This window comes from Sminthopsis crassicaudata, chromosome 2, assembly GCF_048593235.1.
Source record: "Sminthopsis crassicaudata isolate SCR6 chromosome 2, ASM4859323v1, whole genome shotgun sequence".
NCBI lineage: Eukaryota > Metazoa > Chordata > Mammalia > Dasyuromorphia > Dasyuridae > Sminthopsis > Sminthopsis crassicaudata.
In genome coordinates, this window is record NC_133618.1 from 179722959 (window position 1) to 179742945 (window position 19987).

Here is a 19987-nt window from a genome sequence, read left to right on the forward strand (position 1 = left end):
AAATAAAAATATATTTTTAAAAAATAAAAAATGTAAGTTTTTGCATGAAACAAAATCATAAGCCAGAAAAATTAGAAAGAAAGCTGGAAACTAGGGGGGGAAATTTTTACAACAAGTTTCTCTGAAAAAGGCTCATTAAATATATGGAGAACTGATCCAAATTTATATAAATAAGAGCCATTCTCCAACTGAAAAAAATGCTCCAAGGATTTGAAGAGATAATTTTCAGGAAAAATTAAAAGTATCAAGTCATATGAAAAAAATTCTCTCAATCACTATTGATTAGAAAAATGCAAATGAAAACAACTCTGAGGTACTACCTCATGCCTATCACATTGGCTAACATGACAGAAAAAGAAAATGACAAATGTTGGTGGAGTTGTAGACTATTCCAACCAATCTGGAAAACAATCTGGAACTGTGCCCAAAGGACTACAAAATTGTGCATGTACTTTGAACCAGCAATGTCTTTCCTAGATATCCCAAAGAGATCAAAGAAAGGGGAAAAGGACCTATTTGTACAGAAATATTTACAAGAGCTCTTTTTTTTTATGGTGATAAAGAATTGGAAATTAAAAGGATGTCTATCAACTGGGGAATAGCTGAAAAACTTGTGGTATATAACTGTGATTGAATATTATTACTATGAGCAGGATGGTTTCAGAAAAACCTGAAACTTATATGAGTTAATATAAAATGAAGCAAGCAGAACTAGACATCGTACACAGTAAAGAATACTGTAAAGATGATCAAAAGTAAAAAATTTAGCTACTTTGATTAAAAAGTGATCCGTAATAATTCCAAAGGATCCATGATGAAAAATATTTACTATCCATATCTAGAACTACAGATTAAACCAAACTTTTTTAAAAATCCTTTATGTGTCTTACTTTTTATTTCATTTTGCAACATAGATAAGATGGAAATGTTTTACATAATGTCACGTAAAATTGATATTTTGGCTGCTTTCTCAATGAGTGGAAGAAGAGCAAGCAGTAAGAAAAGAATTTGTCATTCAAAAACAATTTTAATGAATATTGAAAATAAATAATTAAAAACATAATAATAAAAATAACTAGCATTTACATTGCACCTTAAGGTTTACAAAACATTTTACAAAAGTTATTTTAGCTAATCTCCATAACAACCTAGTGTAAATGTTACAATTTTTCCCCTATATAGAGTCTGTTTTTAAGGAAAGGTTAAGCTACTAGCTCGGGATCATAAAACCATGTTGTGTTAGCTATAATTATTATTAAGACACAGTTCCAATGGGTGGGGGGAAAGGTTCAAAAAAGTGTCACAAAATGAGAAATCTGAGATTGCTTTAGATAGTTAATTAACTAAGCTTCTTCCAAATTTCACTTAAAAAAAACACCCTCAATAACCTTTCAAATTTTGTATTAGACCTATGAATGTTGTGCCACAGTTCTCTTTTATTATCCTGACTCAGTTTCCCTAATTATCCTAAATTTCCCTAATTGTCCTGCCTTGGTTTCCCTGAATTGTTCTGCCTCAGTTCCTAATTATTCTGGTCAATCCTGCAACACTATCCCTCCCTCCTAATCTTGATGATCCAGATAAGGAGAAAGACCTTCAATCTTAGACATCATCAGAATATTGGGTGCCTCTCCCCATTCTGTAATCGCAATTTATCATGTTCCCCATGTCTCCTTCTACCCTGTCAGAACCAGATCCATAGTCCTGTTCCCACTCTCAGTGCTCTGACTCTACCCTGCCTCTGTCTAACCCCTGTATCTGAACCAAATTCCCTCTTTAATGTCATTGAGAACTCACATTGTTTGCTGGATTCTGGAAAGAGTCTCATTCAGCCCTGGGAGCAAACCACAGATCCAGTTGGTCCCAGTGAATCTCTTCCTTTCAAATAAAATATTAAATACTCTCTAATCTCTATCTTGCCTCAATTTCTCCAGGATTACATGAGAAATCCTAACAAGTACTAAATTTTCTCTGGAAAAAATTTTGCTGGTAACTTGTTGGGGACTTCAAGACATAACTCTTCGGACCATACAATCTTGGCCAAACATCCTAGAGTTGAGTAGAGTGACTTTAATATAGTAGTGCTAAATAAATGTACTGAATTGAATTTGGGAAGGTCCCAGGCTCAAGGTCAAAAAGGAGAAGAAACAGTTGACAAAGACAGAAAGAATGGGCCTAGGTGGAAACAGGAGAAGGTAGAGGTATTTAAATTCCATGATGATTTAGCAGCAAATACTCAAAATCCCAAATCTTAAATTCATGAATTTCTAGATCCATATTTAAAAGACATGTTTTTATGAAACAGAAAATAGAGATTTACTTAGATCATACTAATATTTTGTAAATAAAGGGGAAAAAAGGACAAGAAAAAAGCAAAGGAAAGGAAAAGAAAAGAACAAGGAAAGGAAAGAACAGCTTATACATGTCTTTACTGTTCTCACTTTGTCTTCTACTAAAGTTCTAGAGAATTTTTTTTGATGGCAGGAGTTACAACAAATGTAACCCAACTGTTACACAGATCTTTGGCAGTTAACTTAAGGACTTCCTGTTCCTGCAGCTGTGTTTGATACATTCCTAGACTTGAATTCTATTGTTTGTAATATGTCAAAAGAATTTGCTTCACCTTTACATTCCCTCTTTAAATATAAACATTGTCCTAACCACTCTGCATTCAATGAGGGCCTGAAGGAAACAAATCCAGAGTGGTCTCCTAACCCTCAAATGCCAGTACTGATACCACTGTTGATAACTTGTGGCAGGACATTGGGGGAAGTAAGACTCAGCATGAACTCTAAAAGCATCAGAGAGACAACTGGAGCCTCTTAAGCTAAGAAAGTGAACCCTTCACTTCAATGAATTAAAATCATGGGAGCACAAAATGCCAGAATTAGAAGGAATCTTAGAAATCATCTGGCCTGTTATTTTAAAAAATAAAAAAACTGATTCCTAGGAAGAGGAAAGAAAAGCAAATTTAGAAGCTTTAATAGCTGATAATATGTTGTCTTAAAATTGGATAAAGATTTCTAGATCAGACTTAAAATATAGGAATAATGAGCTTGTGCACAAAGATTGAATACTTAAACAGACCACTAAAAATATGGCTGCCTGAAGTTTTATGAATCTGATTAAGACTCAACCAAATAAAATAGCTAATCATGGAAAACTGTCCACTCCTTTCAATATATACCATAGTGAGTAGCAGTTATGGCATCAGAAGACAATCAGTAGTACAGTATACAAGAAATCAACAAGAAATAACACTTTAAAAAATAGTAATAAGACTGATGATCTCAAGTGTCTTTATAGACAAAATATGGATAGATATTAAACAAGATGAACTAGAGCTCCCACCCTGTAAGTAGTTACATTCTATGTGAAGGATATTGAGACCTGATAGGATAAGATTCAGAAAAGGACTATATATCCATCTGTAAAGATAAACTTTATTCAAAAGGACCAGAAAAAAGAGGGGGTAATAGAACATTTTGTATTAGAAAGATATGCTAATAGATGAAAACATGTAATTTGAAAGTAGAAACATAATACAAAGCATTTCCATGGGGATTAATGGCAAAAAAATGCTATTTTCCTGAGAAAATAATATAGATTTAGAGAAAAAAGGTGGAATTAATACTGTGCTCTAAGAAACAATGAATATTAAGAGTATAGAGAAACATGGTAAGACTTTGATGAACTGACACAAAATGACAAAAGCTGAATCAAAAAAATTTTTAATAAAGTATTTGGGAAACATCATTATACATGATTTGGAAACAGTGATAGAAGATTTTAAATATCTGGATATCTGTAGGATCTCTCTTTTTTGCCAAATGCAGAACATTTACTTATTTAAAAGGTGAATGAAGCAAGGATGGAAACTTTTGAATCTATTTCTGACAAAAGAGAAAGAGGTAGTTGCTAAAGAAGAAATGATAAAACTCGAACCGAAATTACACTCGTATATGTGAATTCATGAAAATGAAGGAAAACAAGACTAAAGATATTAATCCATATCCAAGGTTTTGAAAAAAAAATCACAAATTTTGTAAAAGTATTGAAAGTACTTCAAAAAAAGCAGAACTATTTAATTCCAGTGTTGCTTATGTTTTTATGGCAAGAAAAATGAACTTGAACTGGAAAATATAGGTCAAAGCAAGAAGAAATATCAGGCAGCTAAAATACAAGATAAAAAAGGAACTAAAGCATCACTTAGGTATCTTCATTGAACATCCAGGTCAGAAGATTAAAATACTGTATTTCCCACTTTTAAAGCTATTTCTCTCAAAACTGGAAAATGTCATCATTGACCCAAGGCCATTAAGTATAGAAGATCCATCTGAATAGAACAAGAGAGATACAAAAAGAAAAATGTCTCGGTTTTCAAAAAATGAAAAGTAAGGAGGTATTAAAAGAGCACTTAAGTGGTTTCAACAAGTTTCCAAGTCAGATGATAAAAAATTACAAGTAGATTTTTTCAAATGACTGATGAAGTCTTCAAATGCCAGAATTTGATTACAGAACATATAATTCAAAGGATACTTTGTGAGCATCTAGCAATGAATGAACATTGAATGCCATTATAGCTTCATCAAGAATAATTAACAATGATAAAATTTTAAATAGGATTATTAAATTTGTAGACTAAGGGGATACAATACCTGGATTTGAACAAAGAACTTAACAAAATCTGTCATAATGTCTATCCTTGTGGAGATGTGCATGTTTGCTAAATGAATATTGTTAGACAGATACAGAACAAGTTGACTGAATTTTAAATGAAATCTCTAATGGATTGCCCAAGGGAGATGTCCCTAGCATATATCTTTCAACAATTTTATCAATGACCTGGATGAAGACATTGAATGTTTATCAAATATGCAAATGATGGAAATCTAGAAAGAATAATTTATACATTTGATGATGAAATTATGATAAATTTTTGGCAGGCTAGAATATGATGATTGAAAATCAAATGAATATAATAGGAATAAACATAAGCCCTTCCTTTTGGTAGGTTCTACCAAAATTAATGCATCTATGATAAGAGAAAAAGGGATCAAACTTTTTTGATGAGTTTACTATCAAAGATATAAAGACTATATCTATGTCTACATATGTGTATATGTATGAATTTGTGGTGTGTATATATATATATCTACATACATATATGTATAAATAAAAATATATGTGTATATATAAAATCAAAAGCCATTTCTCAATGAATAGTTCTCTCTCTCTCTCTCTCTCTCTCTCTCTCTCTCTCTCTCTCTCTCTCTGTGAGACAATTGGGGTTAAGTGACTTGCCCAGGGTCACAGAGCTGGGAAGTGTTAAGTATCTGAGATCATATTTGAACTCAGGTCCTCCTGACTTCAGGGCTAGTGCTCTATCTACTGAGCCACCTCGCTGCCCCTGAATAAATAGTTCTTAAAATAATTATAAATTATTAATGATGGAATATACCAAATCACCAAAATATGAGAAAAATAGAGCAAAACAATTCTGAGGTTTCACCTCACATCAAACAAATGATCAAAGAAGACAAAATGGTAAGAATAATTATTTTTAGAGGGGTCATGGCACACTAGTACATTATTTGTTGGAACTGTGAATCAATTTTGAAAGAAATTTGGAATTTTCCAAATAAAGTAACTAAAATGTCTATTCTTTTTGACCCAGTGATTCCATTACAAGATTTATTATCCAAGGAAGCCACTGATAAGAAGAAAGTTACTATATACACCAAAATATTTATATCAGTATTTTTTATTGTAGCAAAGAATTGTAAACAAATTAGATGCCAATTGATTAGAGAATGACTAAAAAAATTATGGCACATAAATATAATGAAATATTGTGCTGTAAGAAGAAATAATGAACGTGACAAATTCTGAAGCACTGAAAAATCTACATGATGCAGGGTGAAATAAACTCAACAAAGAAAACAATGTATACAAGTTCAACAATAATGTAAACAAAAAATATAAACATGAAAAACCAAAAGCAATTGTTGCAAAATCATAAAGGACAAGCATGTCTTGAAAGAAGAGATATGAGAGGATCTTCCCAAATCTCAGTACACTTTTATAGAAAGGTAGGAGACCTGAAAGTGTTGCACATTGCACATTATTAGGCTTTCAAAGCACTTATCAGTTATGCTGATTTTTTCCCTCTTTTTCTTAAGTTTTAGTCTTAAAAATGCTATTTGTTTTATGGAATGGCTCTCAGAGGGAGCAGGAAAGGAATACTAGATGAAAATAATTTACATAATAATTCAAACATACAATGTTTTATTTGCTTGTTTTATTCAATAAATTAGAAATGAATTTCTAAAAGTTACATTAGGTTTTTTTTGGGGGGGAGGGGCTGTTTAATCACACTATTGACTGTTACTAACTTTGCCCCAAATTTTTTTAGAACTGCTCTCTATATCTCCTCTACTTTGTACTTCTGAAATTAATTTTTTGAACCTAACCATGACTTTATACTTATCCCCACTGAGTTTCATTTGATTAAATTTAGTCCAATCTGCAGCCTGTCAACATCTTTTTGGATTCTGACTCTCATCCAGAGTTAGTTTGTCTCTTCCAGATTTGTGTCATCTGCAGATCTGATGAACATACCATCTATATCTATATCCAGACTAATGATAATAATATTAAACAGCACAGCACCAAGTACAGATCCCTGGGGTACTACACTGAAGATTTCCCATAATGTTGACGTTGAAACATTAACTACACTTTGAGTTTGGTTATCCAACAAATTCTACATTTTTCTAATTGTATTCTCATCAATCTATTGGGCAGTAAACAAGTATTATGTGCTTTTTCTGAGCCAGGCATTGTGATAAGAGCTGTGGATACAAAGAAAAACAAAAGAAAACAAAACAAGCCACTTCTCAAGGAGCTCATATCCTGAAGAGAGACACAATCCCTACATATGTAATTTAGCTTGCTTTGTCTACGTTCAGATCCACTAATGTGGAAGTATACTGCTCCTGGAAAGGATTTCCCTCCTAATTTCTCACCATGTGGATGGGAGCAATCTCCTTAGATTAAATGCAGGGACAAAACAGGCAATGCCTTTAGAAACTGTCAGATTGAACAACTCTGGCTGCCCCAGTCAAAAGGATGAAGACTATAGTTCACTCATAAGGAGAGCATCGTGAAATGAGCCCACAAAAGGGAAAAACTTCCTTTCTCCTGCTCTCCCTTTTGTCCTATGACTACACAATTTCTGTCTAGAGTTTGTTTGTGCCTTATGTTTGTCTTTGTCAGTTTCAAGGATTTGGAGAAGGCAGTCCTTGCTGGACCTTAAAGTTTGAGCCACTGTGATTTTAGAGTCAGAATTCCATGCAGGATGTTGTGGCCAGTCAGAAACAGAAGCCCCGAGAAGCCTGGGTGCCTGGAACTCATGTGCAAGGGGAGATTTGGACTTGGAAATGGGATGGTACTTTATAGGAACTGAGCTAAGCAATGAATCTAATCTCCTTTTCCTCTCAGAGGCTAAGGTAAGTATAAGACAAATTGTTTTAAACTATGAGTTTGTGGCCCCATGTGAGGTCATATAACTCAGTGTGGGGTTTGTGGAATTATGATTTATTATCAGTAAACATATAATTTGTATACCTATTTATATACCTCTATGCCCAGGGTTGCATAAAAATTTCTTAGGCAAAAAGGAGTTGTAAGTGGAAAACATTCCAAAAGACCTATTATAGGAGATATAAAGATTAAAATCTATGGGTTAGGGAAGATGTCTGTATATTTATTATAGATATTGAAATAAATATTTGTATATAAAAGCTAATCTTAACCTTAGTTATTAAATGGAACTGAGGTACAACCTCTACACTTCAGGAAAAATGAGAACTGGGAGGTTGAAATCTTTTCACCCTGACTTTTCCCAGTCTTCTTAAGTGTATGGGAAAACTGAGAAGAATGAAATGTAATATACCTGAATTTCAGATACTGGGCACTAAGACAGTAGATACACTGTTGATATAGTTGAAACACTTTACACATACATTCATCAATACAAAGTATATACTGAGTAGGTGGAAGGTAATGTCAGAGAAGAAGGCAATGACAGCTAGGCAGATCAGCTATAGAAGATGAGATTTGGATTAAGTCTTGAAGGAAGCCAAGGAATCTATGAGATAGAAGTGAGGAAGGAAAGATTCCAGACATGGGAAAAAGTCAATACAAAAGAAAGATAGAGTACTATTAGATTAACAGCATGAAGACCAGTTGGACTATAGAGCACATGGAAATTGAGGGGGAAATCAGCATTTATTTATATATCATCTGCTATGTGCCAATAGCCATTTCAATGTTTGTTTGTTTTTAATTTACAAATTTCACCTCATTTAATATTTAACAACCCTGAAAGGTAGAAGTTATTATTTCCATTTTATAGTTGAGGGGAATGAGGCAAACAGACTAGGCAACTAGTTATGTTTCTGAGGCTGTATTTGAATTCAGGTTATCTAGACTTAAAGGTCAGTACTCTATCCACTGTATAACCAATTGCCTCTGAAAGAATATGATAGATTGGGGTCAGAGCAAAGCATAGATATTCTTCAATCCTCTTAATGGCACAAAAAGGGAATAATATGTAAAGGCTATAAAATAGGTGAAACCAGGTTGTAAAAGCTTTAAATGTCAAACAGAGGAGTTTATCTTTGATTTTAGAAGTAATGGGAAGCCACTGGAGGAAGGAAGAAGAGGAACATGGTCAACATTTCTACTTTAGAAAAATCACATTGACATTTTTGAAAAGGATTGATTGTAGTAGGAAAACTTAAAGCAGAGACTACTTGGAAGGCTAATGTAATAGATCAGGCAAGAAGTTACAAGAGTCTGAACTATAGAGATAGTACTGTGACTAGAAAAAAGGGAACACAGAGATATTGTGCAAGTAGAAAAACAAGATTTGGCAACTGATTGGAAATGTGGAGAGAGGGGAATAAAGAATAAAGGATAATATCAAGATTGTAAACATGCCTTAATGGGTAAGATGTGGTTCCTTAGACAGTACTGGGGAAGTTGCAAATAGAGGCAGGTTTGGTGAGAAAGATGAGTTCAGTTTTTAACACGCTGGAGTTGAAATGACAACAGAACATTCAGTATTTAATGTTGAAAGGGCAGTTAGTTATGGGGGACTATATCTCAGCATAGGATATACAGGGTTGGATACACAGATTTGGTAATTATAAAGATTGTCTTCCACATCCCATTATCTTCTCAAGTATTACCAGGAGAGGTTTACTTTGTCAAATACTTTGATAAAATCTAAGTAAAACATGCCTGATATATTCCCCTTAACTACTAATTTAGTAATGTTATTATAAAGGGAAACTAAAGTTAGTTTGCTATATGAAAGAAGCATAGTATTTTTCACAAACAGATGCTAAATCTTTTACTACAAATGTAAACATCAAAATATCCTTGAGAATTAGTGAATAAACTGTGCTGAAATTATTGAATTATCACAGATAAAATTGTTGCACCCAATCACACTGACCCAAAAAACCAGAAGGAAGATATTTTTAATATAGACAATGTCATACCACAGTCATAAACTTCAAACTTATAGAATGGAGTAAAAATTTATCAAAATAAACAGATCTAACAGAAGTAATCAAAACCAAGTGGGAAGAGGATAAAGTCTTATCTGCTACTAGAGTTATTCAAAGATATTTTCAGTGAGTATACCAAAGATGAGTTTATGCTACAATACTTTATTCAATTACCAAAAAACCCAATAATTTTTATCAATCTGATCAGTGGTTTTTCCAGACATAAATCATATAAAGTTAAAGATAAGGATATACTAGAATAATTTGAATATTGGAACAAGAAAAATAAAAATACTACAGTAAATCATGCAACAATACATCAATAAAAATAACATCCAATAAAAGGCTATCTTCAGCAGATTTGCTTTCAGAAAGGGAGAGATTCATGTTAGTGACAGGATCATGTCACTATCAGAAACTGAAGAAAACTTATTCCTAAAAATTTCAGTCTTATTCATTAGGAGTTTTTTAGGAAATTATAAAAATTGCAACAATTTTGTAGGTTGAAAAAAAAACCCTAGAAACTATCAAACTATCTAGAAAGATAAGGACAAGCAGCCAGACTGATATGCCAGAAGTTCATTTTTCTACTTTTCTTTTCTTTTTGTTTTTAAGAGCCTTAGCATATAACACTGGCCTTGGAATCAGGAAGACCCAAATTTAATTCCTATCTGCTTCTGTAAGATGCTTTCCTGATCTTCTTTTTCCTGGTCTCTTAATCTCTTTCCTGCCTTCTCTTTGATGATATCTCCATTTCATTCTGTATATAATTTGTTTATATATTGTCTCTCCTTCATAAAATTCTGAAATCTCTGACATCAGAACTGTCTTTGGTCTTTCTTTATATCCCCAGTACACATAAGTGCTTAAAAAATACTTATTGACTGATTGCCTCAGACACTTACTATATAAACCTGACAATTCATTTAAATTTTCTTAGCTTCATCTGTAAAATGGGAATAATAATAATAATAGCTAGCATCTACTTCACATGATTGCTGAAAGAATCAAATGAAATAAAATATTATGAATATTTTAAAGTGCTATATAAATAATCATTACTCTTTATAAACTAGCAGACAATATGTCCTTATATTTAAAAATGCAAATCTCTAAATATTCTTGAGAATTTAAGAATACTCCTCTACTGGAATAAGAGTGATATCACAGATAGTACTATAGTCAATCACATAGATAGGATTAGCTCACAAATTCACACATGTTGCCATACTGAACAGTCATAACCCTCAAACTATGTGGAAATAAAATCTTTCAAAATATAGAGACTTAGGAGCAGAGCCAAGATGGTGGAGAGTAGACAGGTCTTTGTCTGAGTTTTCCTGGCTTTCTGAAGAATCAACATCAAATTAAGTTTCTGAATAGGTTTTAGAGTGACAGAACCCATGCAGGGGAATCTACTGGGAAACCCTTAGCCAAAATATAGCAGCATTAATAACTCTCTTCTGGTTCAGAAGCCAGTGCATCAGCATACTAGCTGTGAGACCTCCAAAACAACTGTAGAAGGCAAATAGTGAGCTCCTGAACCCTAGCATAATAAGTGAGACTTGGTCATGCCTACCCCGCATGAGAAGGAAGCTGGCAGCATGGGCCCCAGGACAATGTGAAGCCATTTTTGTCTATACAGGAAGCTTGGGTCAATCTCCCTTGTGCCTTAAGAGCAGATCTCAACCTTTAAAAATGAGCAAAAAACCAAAAAGAGTTCTGACCATAGATAGTTATTACGGAGACTCCATAATATAGAATATTATGGAGAATAGAACTCAAACTCTGAAGACACCAAAGGCAAAATGTCTCCAGATGAAGCCTCAAAGGATGATATGAGTTCCTCTCCAACTCAAAAGGCTCTTTTGGAAGAATTCAAAAACGATCTTAAAAGAGTCTCAGAGAAGGAAAATGGGGAAAGGAATTGAGAGCTTTGGGAAAGGAAACAGAAATTGTCTGAAGAAAATCACTCCTTAAAAAATAGATTTGGCAAAATGGAAAAAGAAAACATCACTTTGAAAAACAGAACTGGTAAAAATGAAAACTGAGAACAACTCCCTAAAAAATAGAATGGGTGAAATAGGAAAAAAATCCCATGAAAAAAGCAATTCATTTAAAATTTCAATTGGCCAAATGCAAAAAGAAGTTAAAAAGGTAACTGAAGAAAATAATTCACTAAAAATTAGAATTGAATAAATGAAGTGAATGACTCAATAAGATATCAAGAAGCAGTCAAACAAAACAAAACAAAAAAAAGAATAAGAAAAAATAGAAGAAAATGTAAACTACCTCATTGGAAAAACAACTGACCTGGAAAACAGAACCAAGAGAGACAATATAAGAATTATTGGACCACCTAAAAAACACAATGAAAAAAAGAACCTAGACAAAATCTTTCAAGAAATCATCAAGAAAAACTGCCCTGATGAAATAGAACTAGAAAGTAAAATAGCCATTAAAAGAATCTACCAATCACCTCCTGAAAGAGACCCCAAAATGGAATCTTCAAAGAATATTATAGTTACATTCTAGAATTATCAGATCAAGGAAAAGATACTGCAAGCAATCAAAAAGAAACTATTCAAATTTTGAGAAGCCATAATCAGGACTGCCCAGAACCAAACAGCTTCTACTTCAAAAGATAGAAGGACTTTGAATAAAATATTCCAAAGAGCAAAGAAGCTTGAACTGCAGCCAAGAATAATCTATCTAGAAAAATTAAACATTATCTTTCAGGGAAAAAGATGGGCATTCAATGAAACAGGTGACTTTCATTTATTTCTGATTAAAAAAAAAAAACAGAACTAAACAGAAAATTTGATCTTCTTTCCTTAAAAAGGGAAGAAAAATAACTAACTTTCTTTTAAAAGTTCTTTTAAAAATTAAAAATATAAACAAAAAACTAGGGATGGAAAACATTATATAGGAAAAAGAGAAAACGAGAAACAAAATGGGGTAAATTATATCACATGAAGATGCAAAAAAGATCTATTGCAATTGAGGGAAAAAGAAGGGAGGGGGATGAACACTATTTAAATCGCAATCTCATCAGGTTTGGCTCAAAGAGAGAATATCAGACATATTTTGTTTGATAGACAAACTTATTTCATCCTATAGGGAAGTAGAAGAGGAAAGGAGAAAGAAAAGAGAGAGGCTAATTAAAGAGAGAATAGAAGTAGAAGGGGAAAGAGATAAAAAAAGGGAGGGCAGATTGAGGGAGGTGGTGGTCAGAAGCAAAACACTGGGGAAGAGAGAAATGGGGAAAGGAAAGAGAAAAATATAACTTGGGGAAAATAAGATGGTGGGAAATAAAGAGTTAGTCATTTTAACTGTGAATATGAATGGATGAATTCCCCCATAAAACAGAAACAGTTAGTAGAGTGGATTAAAAGCCAGAATCCTACAATATATTGTTTACAAAAAACATATTTAAAGCAGAGTGATACATAAAGAGCAAAAATAAAAGGCTGGAATAGAATCTATTGTGCTTCAGCTGAAGTTTAAAAAGTAGGGGTAGAATTAGAAGATCATTATACACATAAACAATAAGACTATACGATGATCAGTTCTGATAGACATGGCTCTTTTCAACAATGAGATGATTCAAACCAGTTCCAAGTGAAGAAAGCCATCTACACCCAGAGAGAGAACCATGGGAACTGAATATGGACCACAACATAGTATTCTCACTCTTTTTGTTGTTGTTTACTTGCATTTTGTTTTCTCAGTTTTTTTTTTCTCTTCTTGATCTGAGATAACTGTATAAATATGTATACATATATTGGATTTAACATATATTTTAACATATTTAACATGTATTGGACTACCTGCCATCTAGGGGAGGAAATAGGGGGAAGGAAAGAAGGGATAATTTGGAACAGAAGACTTTGCAAGGGTCAATGTTGAAAAATTACCCAATCATATGTTTTATAAATAAAAAAAGCTTTTAAAAAAAAAGCAGGGATAGTGGTCCTGATCTCAGATTAAGCAAAAGCAAAAATAGATCTAATTAAAAGAAACAAGGAAGGAAACTTTATTTTGCTAAAAGGTACTATAAACAATGAAGCAATTTTAATATTAAACATATATGCACCAAGTGGTACAGCATCTAAAATTCCTAGAAAAGTTAAGAGAGCTGCAAGAAGAAATAGGAAAAAAAATATAGAGACCTACCAGAAGATTATCTTTTTAACATGAAAATAAGAAATAGATAGCATCTCCATCATCTTGTCTACTACTAAAGTTACTGTCTTAAAGATACATTTAGTGAATATAGAAGGGGAGCCTACATCTCAAAATTCATTCAATTATAGAATTAATAATATTTTGCAATAATTTACTGAACCCTAAAAATAAAAGAATAATAGTAGGCTAGTGACTTGCCTCAAGGTTATTTTTATCTGAGTCCCATGAAACATAAAGATGAGAAATGATAATAAAAATATGGTAATAATACTTATACACATGTATACTATATGTGTAAATATATGTGTATATATATTTATATAAATATATGTATATGACATCATCTTATAGTTTTCAAAGTAGTTTTCTTAAAGATTAATTTTATTTTGTTAACCTTCGAAGGCTGACAAACTGCTAACTTTACAAGAATATGATGTGGAGAGACCAACATATCTATGGGACATCCAAAATAAAATTTCAAAGGGCAGCTAGGTAGTATAGTGGATAGAGCACCAGCCCTTAAGTCAAGAGGACCTGAGTTCAAATCTGACCTCAGACACTTAATATTTCCTAGCTATGTGACCCTAGGCAAGTCACTTAACCCCAATTGCCTCAACAACAAAAAATAAGAAAAGAAACATATCAAAATAAAATTTCAGTTACAGAGTTTTGTGTCTAATGGAATATCTTTCTTGCCTAAGATAATAATGGTTTAACACCAATAACCTACAAATTTAGTTAGCTATAAATTTATATTTAGTATATATATTTAATATAGCTATAGCTATAACTATAAGCTTTTCTTGAAGAATGCCAGTCAAATGAGATGGTTACTTCAATAAATACATTTTAGAGTTACAATGAGGCAGTTGGTCATTCAGTGGATAAAAGCACTGGGCCTGGAGTCAAGGAAGATCTGAATTAAAATTCACTCTCAGAATTTTCCTATTTCTATGACTCCAGGCAAATCACTTAACCTCTGACTGTTTAAAAAATGGATCCACTGGATTCACTAGAGAATCCACTATAGTATCTTTGCCAAGAAAACCCCATAGACAGTTGGTCTACAATTCACGAAGAATTGGACATGAATTGAACAACATCAAAAAAGTTAAAATTAATTCATATAAAAATTAATTTCAAACAATTCTATACAGTAGTGGTCCTCAAACCTTTTAAATAGGGGGCGCCTGACACTCTGTCTCCGGCGCCTCAGCCCAGTGCTGGAAGTGTGCATTGCTAATGCGAGTTTAGGTCGAACTTCCGGTCTGATTTTTCCATAACCCAGCGGGCTGCATAAACGTCCTCAGCAGGCTGCATCTGGCCTGCGGGCCATAGTTTGAGGACCCCTGCTATACAATCACACAATCTTGGAGTTAGAGAAATTCCCTCAAGAGGAAATCTACTCCGATCCATACCTGAAGTTTATAACTAATTAATTAGTCTAAAATTGAACAGGAACTTAAAAATGGCGTTAAATTCCTACAGTTATCAGCTTTCTACTCTTAACTATTAATTCTACATACTTGCTACAGTACTAAGTCTACACACATCTAATAGCTAGATCATGACAAGAAAAAATGTCTCCACTTAACATTTTTCAGAGCTATATCTGAAATTTATTTGCAGAGAATTATTCTACTGATTTAAATTAGGTTGGAATGAATATAACTCACTTTTGCAAAATGTTTTTTAATTCCTTGGAAGAAAAAATTTTATAAATGCAAAATCTAAGTTGGAAATTTAAAAAAATGCATACAAAAATTAGAAAGAATTGCAGGCAAATTAAATTTTATTAATATCAAAAATACTGAATGTACAGAAATGTTGAAAATTATAAACTATAGGTAGTTATGTATATGATAAAATATATCCAAATAAAATTTAAAAAACATGTTTCATTTTAAGCAAATCCATCTGTAAAAATAACCATGGAATTCTTTTTGCTTTTTAAAGGATCACTAACAGTTTTGTTAATAGTGACTATGTATATAACATTATTTCTGATTTAAACATGCAAGATCATTTAATTGTAAAAACATTCATCTTAAGTCTATTCTAATCTTCATTTGGCTGTTGGCTAAGTAACAATCCCAATTTCTCTCCTTTCTTTTTTCTTAACCTATAATCTTATCACATTCTTAGCTTCTTGGGTTGAACAATGGCCAAAAAAAATGACAATTCACTGAGAATATAGTTCAAAGAAAGAACACTATGTAAACTGCCCATTTAAAAATGTTGCAGATTAACAAATGCCAATACATTACTTACCCATTCATAAGAAACAATCCAGCAGCCACGGGCAATTCCCAACAGTACATTCAGAGTTCGACGAGGCTCCCCTGCAACTACATGAGTTGTAGATTCACATACATTACATGAAAAAGAAAAGTCTTTCAATTTGTCCACCACCTGCATGATGATATTCTGTTTCCTGCAAAACAGTATATTAAAAAACAGAACTTAAGTCAAATATTTCCTGCACTAGCCTTTACATTCAAGTAATTTGAATAAAAAGAAAGCTAAAACTAAATTATACCTTTTTTTTTTTTTTTTTTAATTTTGGAACAGACTTTTGTTTCATTGCTACTTACCAGTTTGGATGGGAAAATCCTCTTTACCTGTGCAAACTTGCTCTGCTCTGCAAACTAAGTGTTCTTGAGAAGGCTGGGGCCCTGGGAATTAAAATGATTTGTCCAAGCTTATACAATTAGTGCCTTTCAAAGGCAAAAATTGAACACAATTTTTTCTAACTATACCCACTATACTACTCTTTGCCTCATGTTCGGTTCTTCATTTCTTCAAATTCCTGATTCCCCCACCATCTACTCATCTCCTTTTTTTGAAAATACCTAGAAATGGTGGAAAGAGTATGGGATCATGTGAGGGAATAGGAAAGGAAGCAACAGGTTGACAAATACCTCCCTTAGAGGAACTGAGGCCCAGGAAAGTGACATGACTTGTCCAAAGTTAGTTAATTTATGCTATAGCTGAAACTATAACCTAGGTTTCCTGACTCTTAGCCTAGTGGCCTTTCTCCTATATTTAATCCTTCAGCAATTTGAGATATTCCTTTGGATAGTATAATTGTTTTCACAATTTCAATATTATTTAGAATTCTTATAGCCAGAATGTCTTTACTTTTATGTTATCTTAGGATCACAGACTCATACAGAATGAGAAAGGGCCTTCAGTGCCCATACATACCATACAGATAGTAAATGACAAAGAGAATCTGAACAAAGAGATTCTTCACCTTGAAGCCTCTTAGAGGACTGTGGAGAAATTTCAGTGAGTCCATGAAATGAATTGAAAAAAGTAACTTACATCTTTATTTTCATCAACTTTTTTTTTCCTTAGTAAAACTCTTATCTATTTTATGAATTTACAAATATCATACCAAGATGGAGACTTTACCCACTGGTGAAAAGGGTGTACTGTACAAAAAAGGTTGAGAAGCCCTATTATATAGTCAGTCTTCAAGATCCTTTTTCAAACTTCTTGTAATAGGAATTACTTCCCTTATCAATGACCCAACAATCTTTCTATCTTCTGTTCATGGAACAGAAGAGAACTGTGGAATACCTGGGGCCATCTAATATCTCTCTTCTCTCCTCTCCCCTCTCTCTCTCTACTCTCTGTCTCTCTCTCTCTCTCTAAAGAAGGAACCAGATATCCAAAGAAGGTTAAATGGCTTATACAAGACCATACAGACTAGTTAGTTAACGGCAGACCTAGAATTAGAACTTAGGTCTTTACATTCTTATATCTTTATATCCTTTCCCTAGAAGGAACCTCAACTCTGTCACTCATTAATTATGTGATTAACCACAGATATCAATTTCCTAAAGGATTAATGGCCTTGATGAGCTTTAAGGTCTTTGCCTCGACTAAATTTCTATGCTTCTATAGATATCAGTGTTACCACCTGTTAGTCTGGCTATTACATGACTGACAAATGTCTTTGCAAGGAAAGGATGCAAAATGTTACAATGAAAACAATATTGACTTTAGTACTGAAGAAGCTGATTCAAATAAGCCAATCTTTGAAACTTAGTCTTGTGAGATTTGGAATTTCATAGTGCCTCAGTTTCCTCATATGTACATTGAAGAGACTGGCCTACATGGCCTCTGAGTTCTTTCCAAACTTTGACTATGTAATTCTGTGATACTATTCTACATAGATAGGAACTACAAATCTATATATTTATCAAAAAACAAGCAAGGGAAAGGAAAAAGTAAGAATCATGAAAGGAAGAAGGAAGAAAAAGCAATGACTTAATAAAAGTTTTATTTGTAAGTATGAGATTTCATGAGTAGATAAGGAGTACAAAAATGTGTAATTTAAAGAAAATTATACTTACATTCGAAGTCAAATAATTTCAACATTATTTCACTTAGAATATATTGAACCCATTTAGGGATACATATGGAGAAAATTATAGGAATTTTCAAAAAAACATTAATCATGAACAGTGTTTTAAATATCGGCCCCTTTATTTCATGCTGTGAAACAAAAACAAACATCTTGCTAAAAAGTGTTTTAAATATACATATTCTCCCCCTCCAATAATGCCTCAATTTGTATTTTCATATAAATGTCATTACAATTTGATGAATGTCTCAAAATCTGAAAGAGATTTGTGGGGGGTAAAAAAAAAATCATAATAATCCTTTCTTAGCCTTCCCTAAAAGCAGAATTTTAAAAACTGCAACCAAGTACAACACAGAACATGGAACCATATTTGTGTTGGATGTTCTTTCATGTGTAAGTATTTAAGAAGGATGATAAGGAGATGCCAGAAAATTAACTCTTCCACAAATATTCAGGGATGACCGCCTTCAGTGATTCACAGAGGAAACAGTGTCCTTCCAAATTAAAATGGCTGTTTCTTTAAGAGCTTGAAAAATGCATGTGTAGACCAGGGAAGACTCAGAACATGGTAACATTCTTTACAAAGCATTTATACTTTGCATGGAGGGGGAAAAAGTCAAATCCTTGGTTTGTGATTAATTTGTGGGCACAAAAAACAGCAAAAAAAGCACTGCCTTTTACTTCCCATATGACCCAAGAAATGTTCTCAGTTTTATTTCTATTGTTTTTGTTTTGTTTTGTTTTGTTTTGTTTTAACAATGACATTAGCTGGCACAGAATAATGGGGCCAACCATTTAAATCTTTACACAAGTTACATTCTTGTGTTGACTATAAATAAGTTTCATTCAGTTCAGCATGTGAAAATAAATGTCATTTGTGTTCAGCTAACATTTTGCACAGAATAGGAAGTTATCAAAATAACTAGTACTTACTCAGAGGGCATGCTTGTCATGACTAATGTTCTTGTTGGCTAGAGATTTCAAAAGAAAAGGAACGAAAAAGAAAAGGTCAAAAATATGAAAATCATTTTTTCCCACAGAAACTTTAGTAGTTTATATCAAAATTATAGCGCTAAAAAAAGGATGGAAGAATGTTCAATGGCACAATAAAAAGTTTCATATTCCTGGAAGATAAAACCTTAATGGTGGCAAACCTTAAACTATTCAAAATGTAAGGCCTAAACAATCAGCATTAAAATAATAATGTATATTGTATTTTATTGATTACAAAATTACAATATAATATCTCATTCGAACTCAAACAACCCTTTAAAGTAGGTAAGATGAGGAAACAGACATTGAGGTTAAGTGACTTAATTAGGATTATAAAATTAGTATGTGTCAAAATCTGAATTTGAACTCAGATTCTAACATTAAGTTTAGCATTCTATCCACTATATCCACTATCCTTTTCCAGGCAAAACATATATATATATATATATATATATATATATACACACACACATATATATATATATATATATATATATATATATATATATATATATATATATATATATATATATATATATATATATATATATATATATATATATATATACACACACACATATATATATATATATATACACAAAACAAAAAGCAAAACAAAAAATATATATAAATATATATTCCACGCAAAACAAAACTAGGCATGTGGGAGTTTAGGAGATGACCATTTTCCCTCAATTAGTCAGCCACACAATATATACCAACTTTCCTTTAAATTTTTCTCTTTCCAGTGGATGAAAGAGAAGGTCTGAGAATTACTTTTTTCAGAGATGTGAGGTCCTAGTATTCTTCTTCTAAATCAGATCTCATTCTAGTATGTAGGTTGAATTTG

General features: G+C 32.6%; 1 protein-coding gene and 1 long non-coding RNA gene across 6 annotated transcripts in view; one reads left to right on the top strand and one right to left on the bottom strand.

Moving 5' to 3' along the window:
* MCPH1 (microcephalin 1) overlaps nt 1–19987 on the bottom strand; it is a 314170-nt gene that overhangs the window by 194041 nt on the left and 100142 nt on the right. For all 5 annotated transcript variants that reach the window (XM_074287951.1, XM_074287946.1, XM_074287947.1 and 2 more), the window contains 2 exons: nt 19078–19115; nt 16041–16203 (listed from right to left, as the gene is read on the bottom strand). In XM_074287951.1, coding sequence (XP_074144052.1) covers nt 16041–16203; nt 19078–19115 — 201 coding nt within the window. The remainder of the gene's footprint in view (nt 1–16040; nt 16204–19077; nt 19116–19987) is intronic.
* Nucleotides 7425–19987, top strand: part of LOC141555246 (uncharacterized) — a 38119-nt gene continuing 25556 nt past the window's right edge. The window contains exon 1 of the long non-coding RNA XR_012486128.1: nt 7425–7511. This is a non-coding gene — a long non-coding RNA (uncharacterized LOC141555246). The remainder of the gene's footprint in view (nt 7512–19987) is intronic.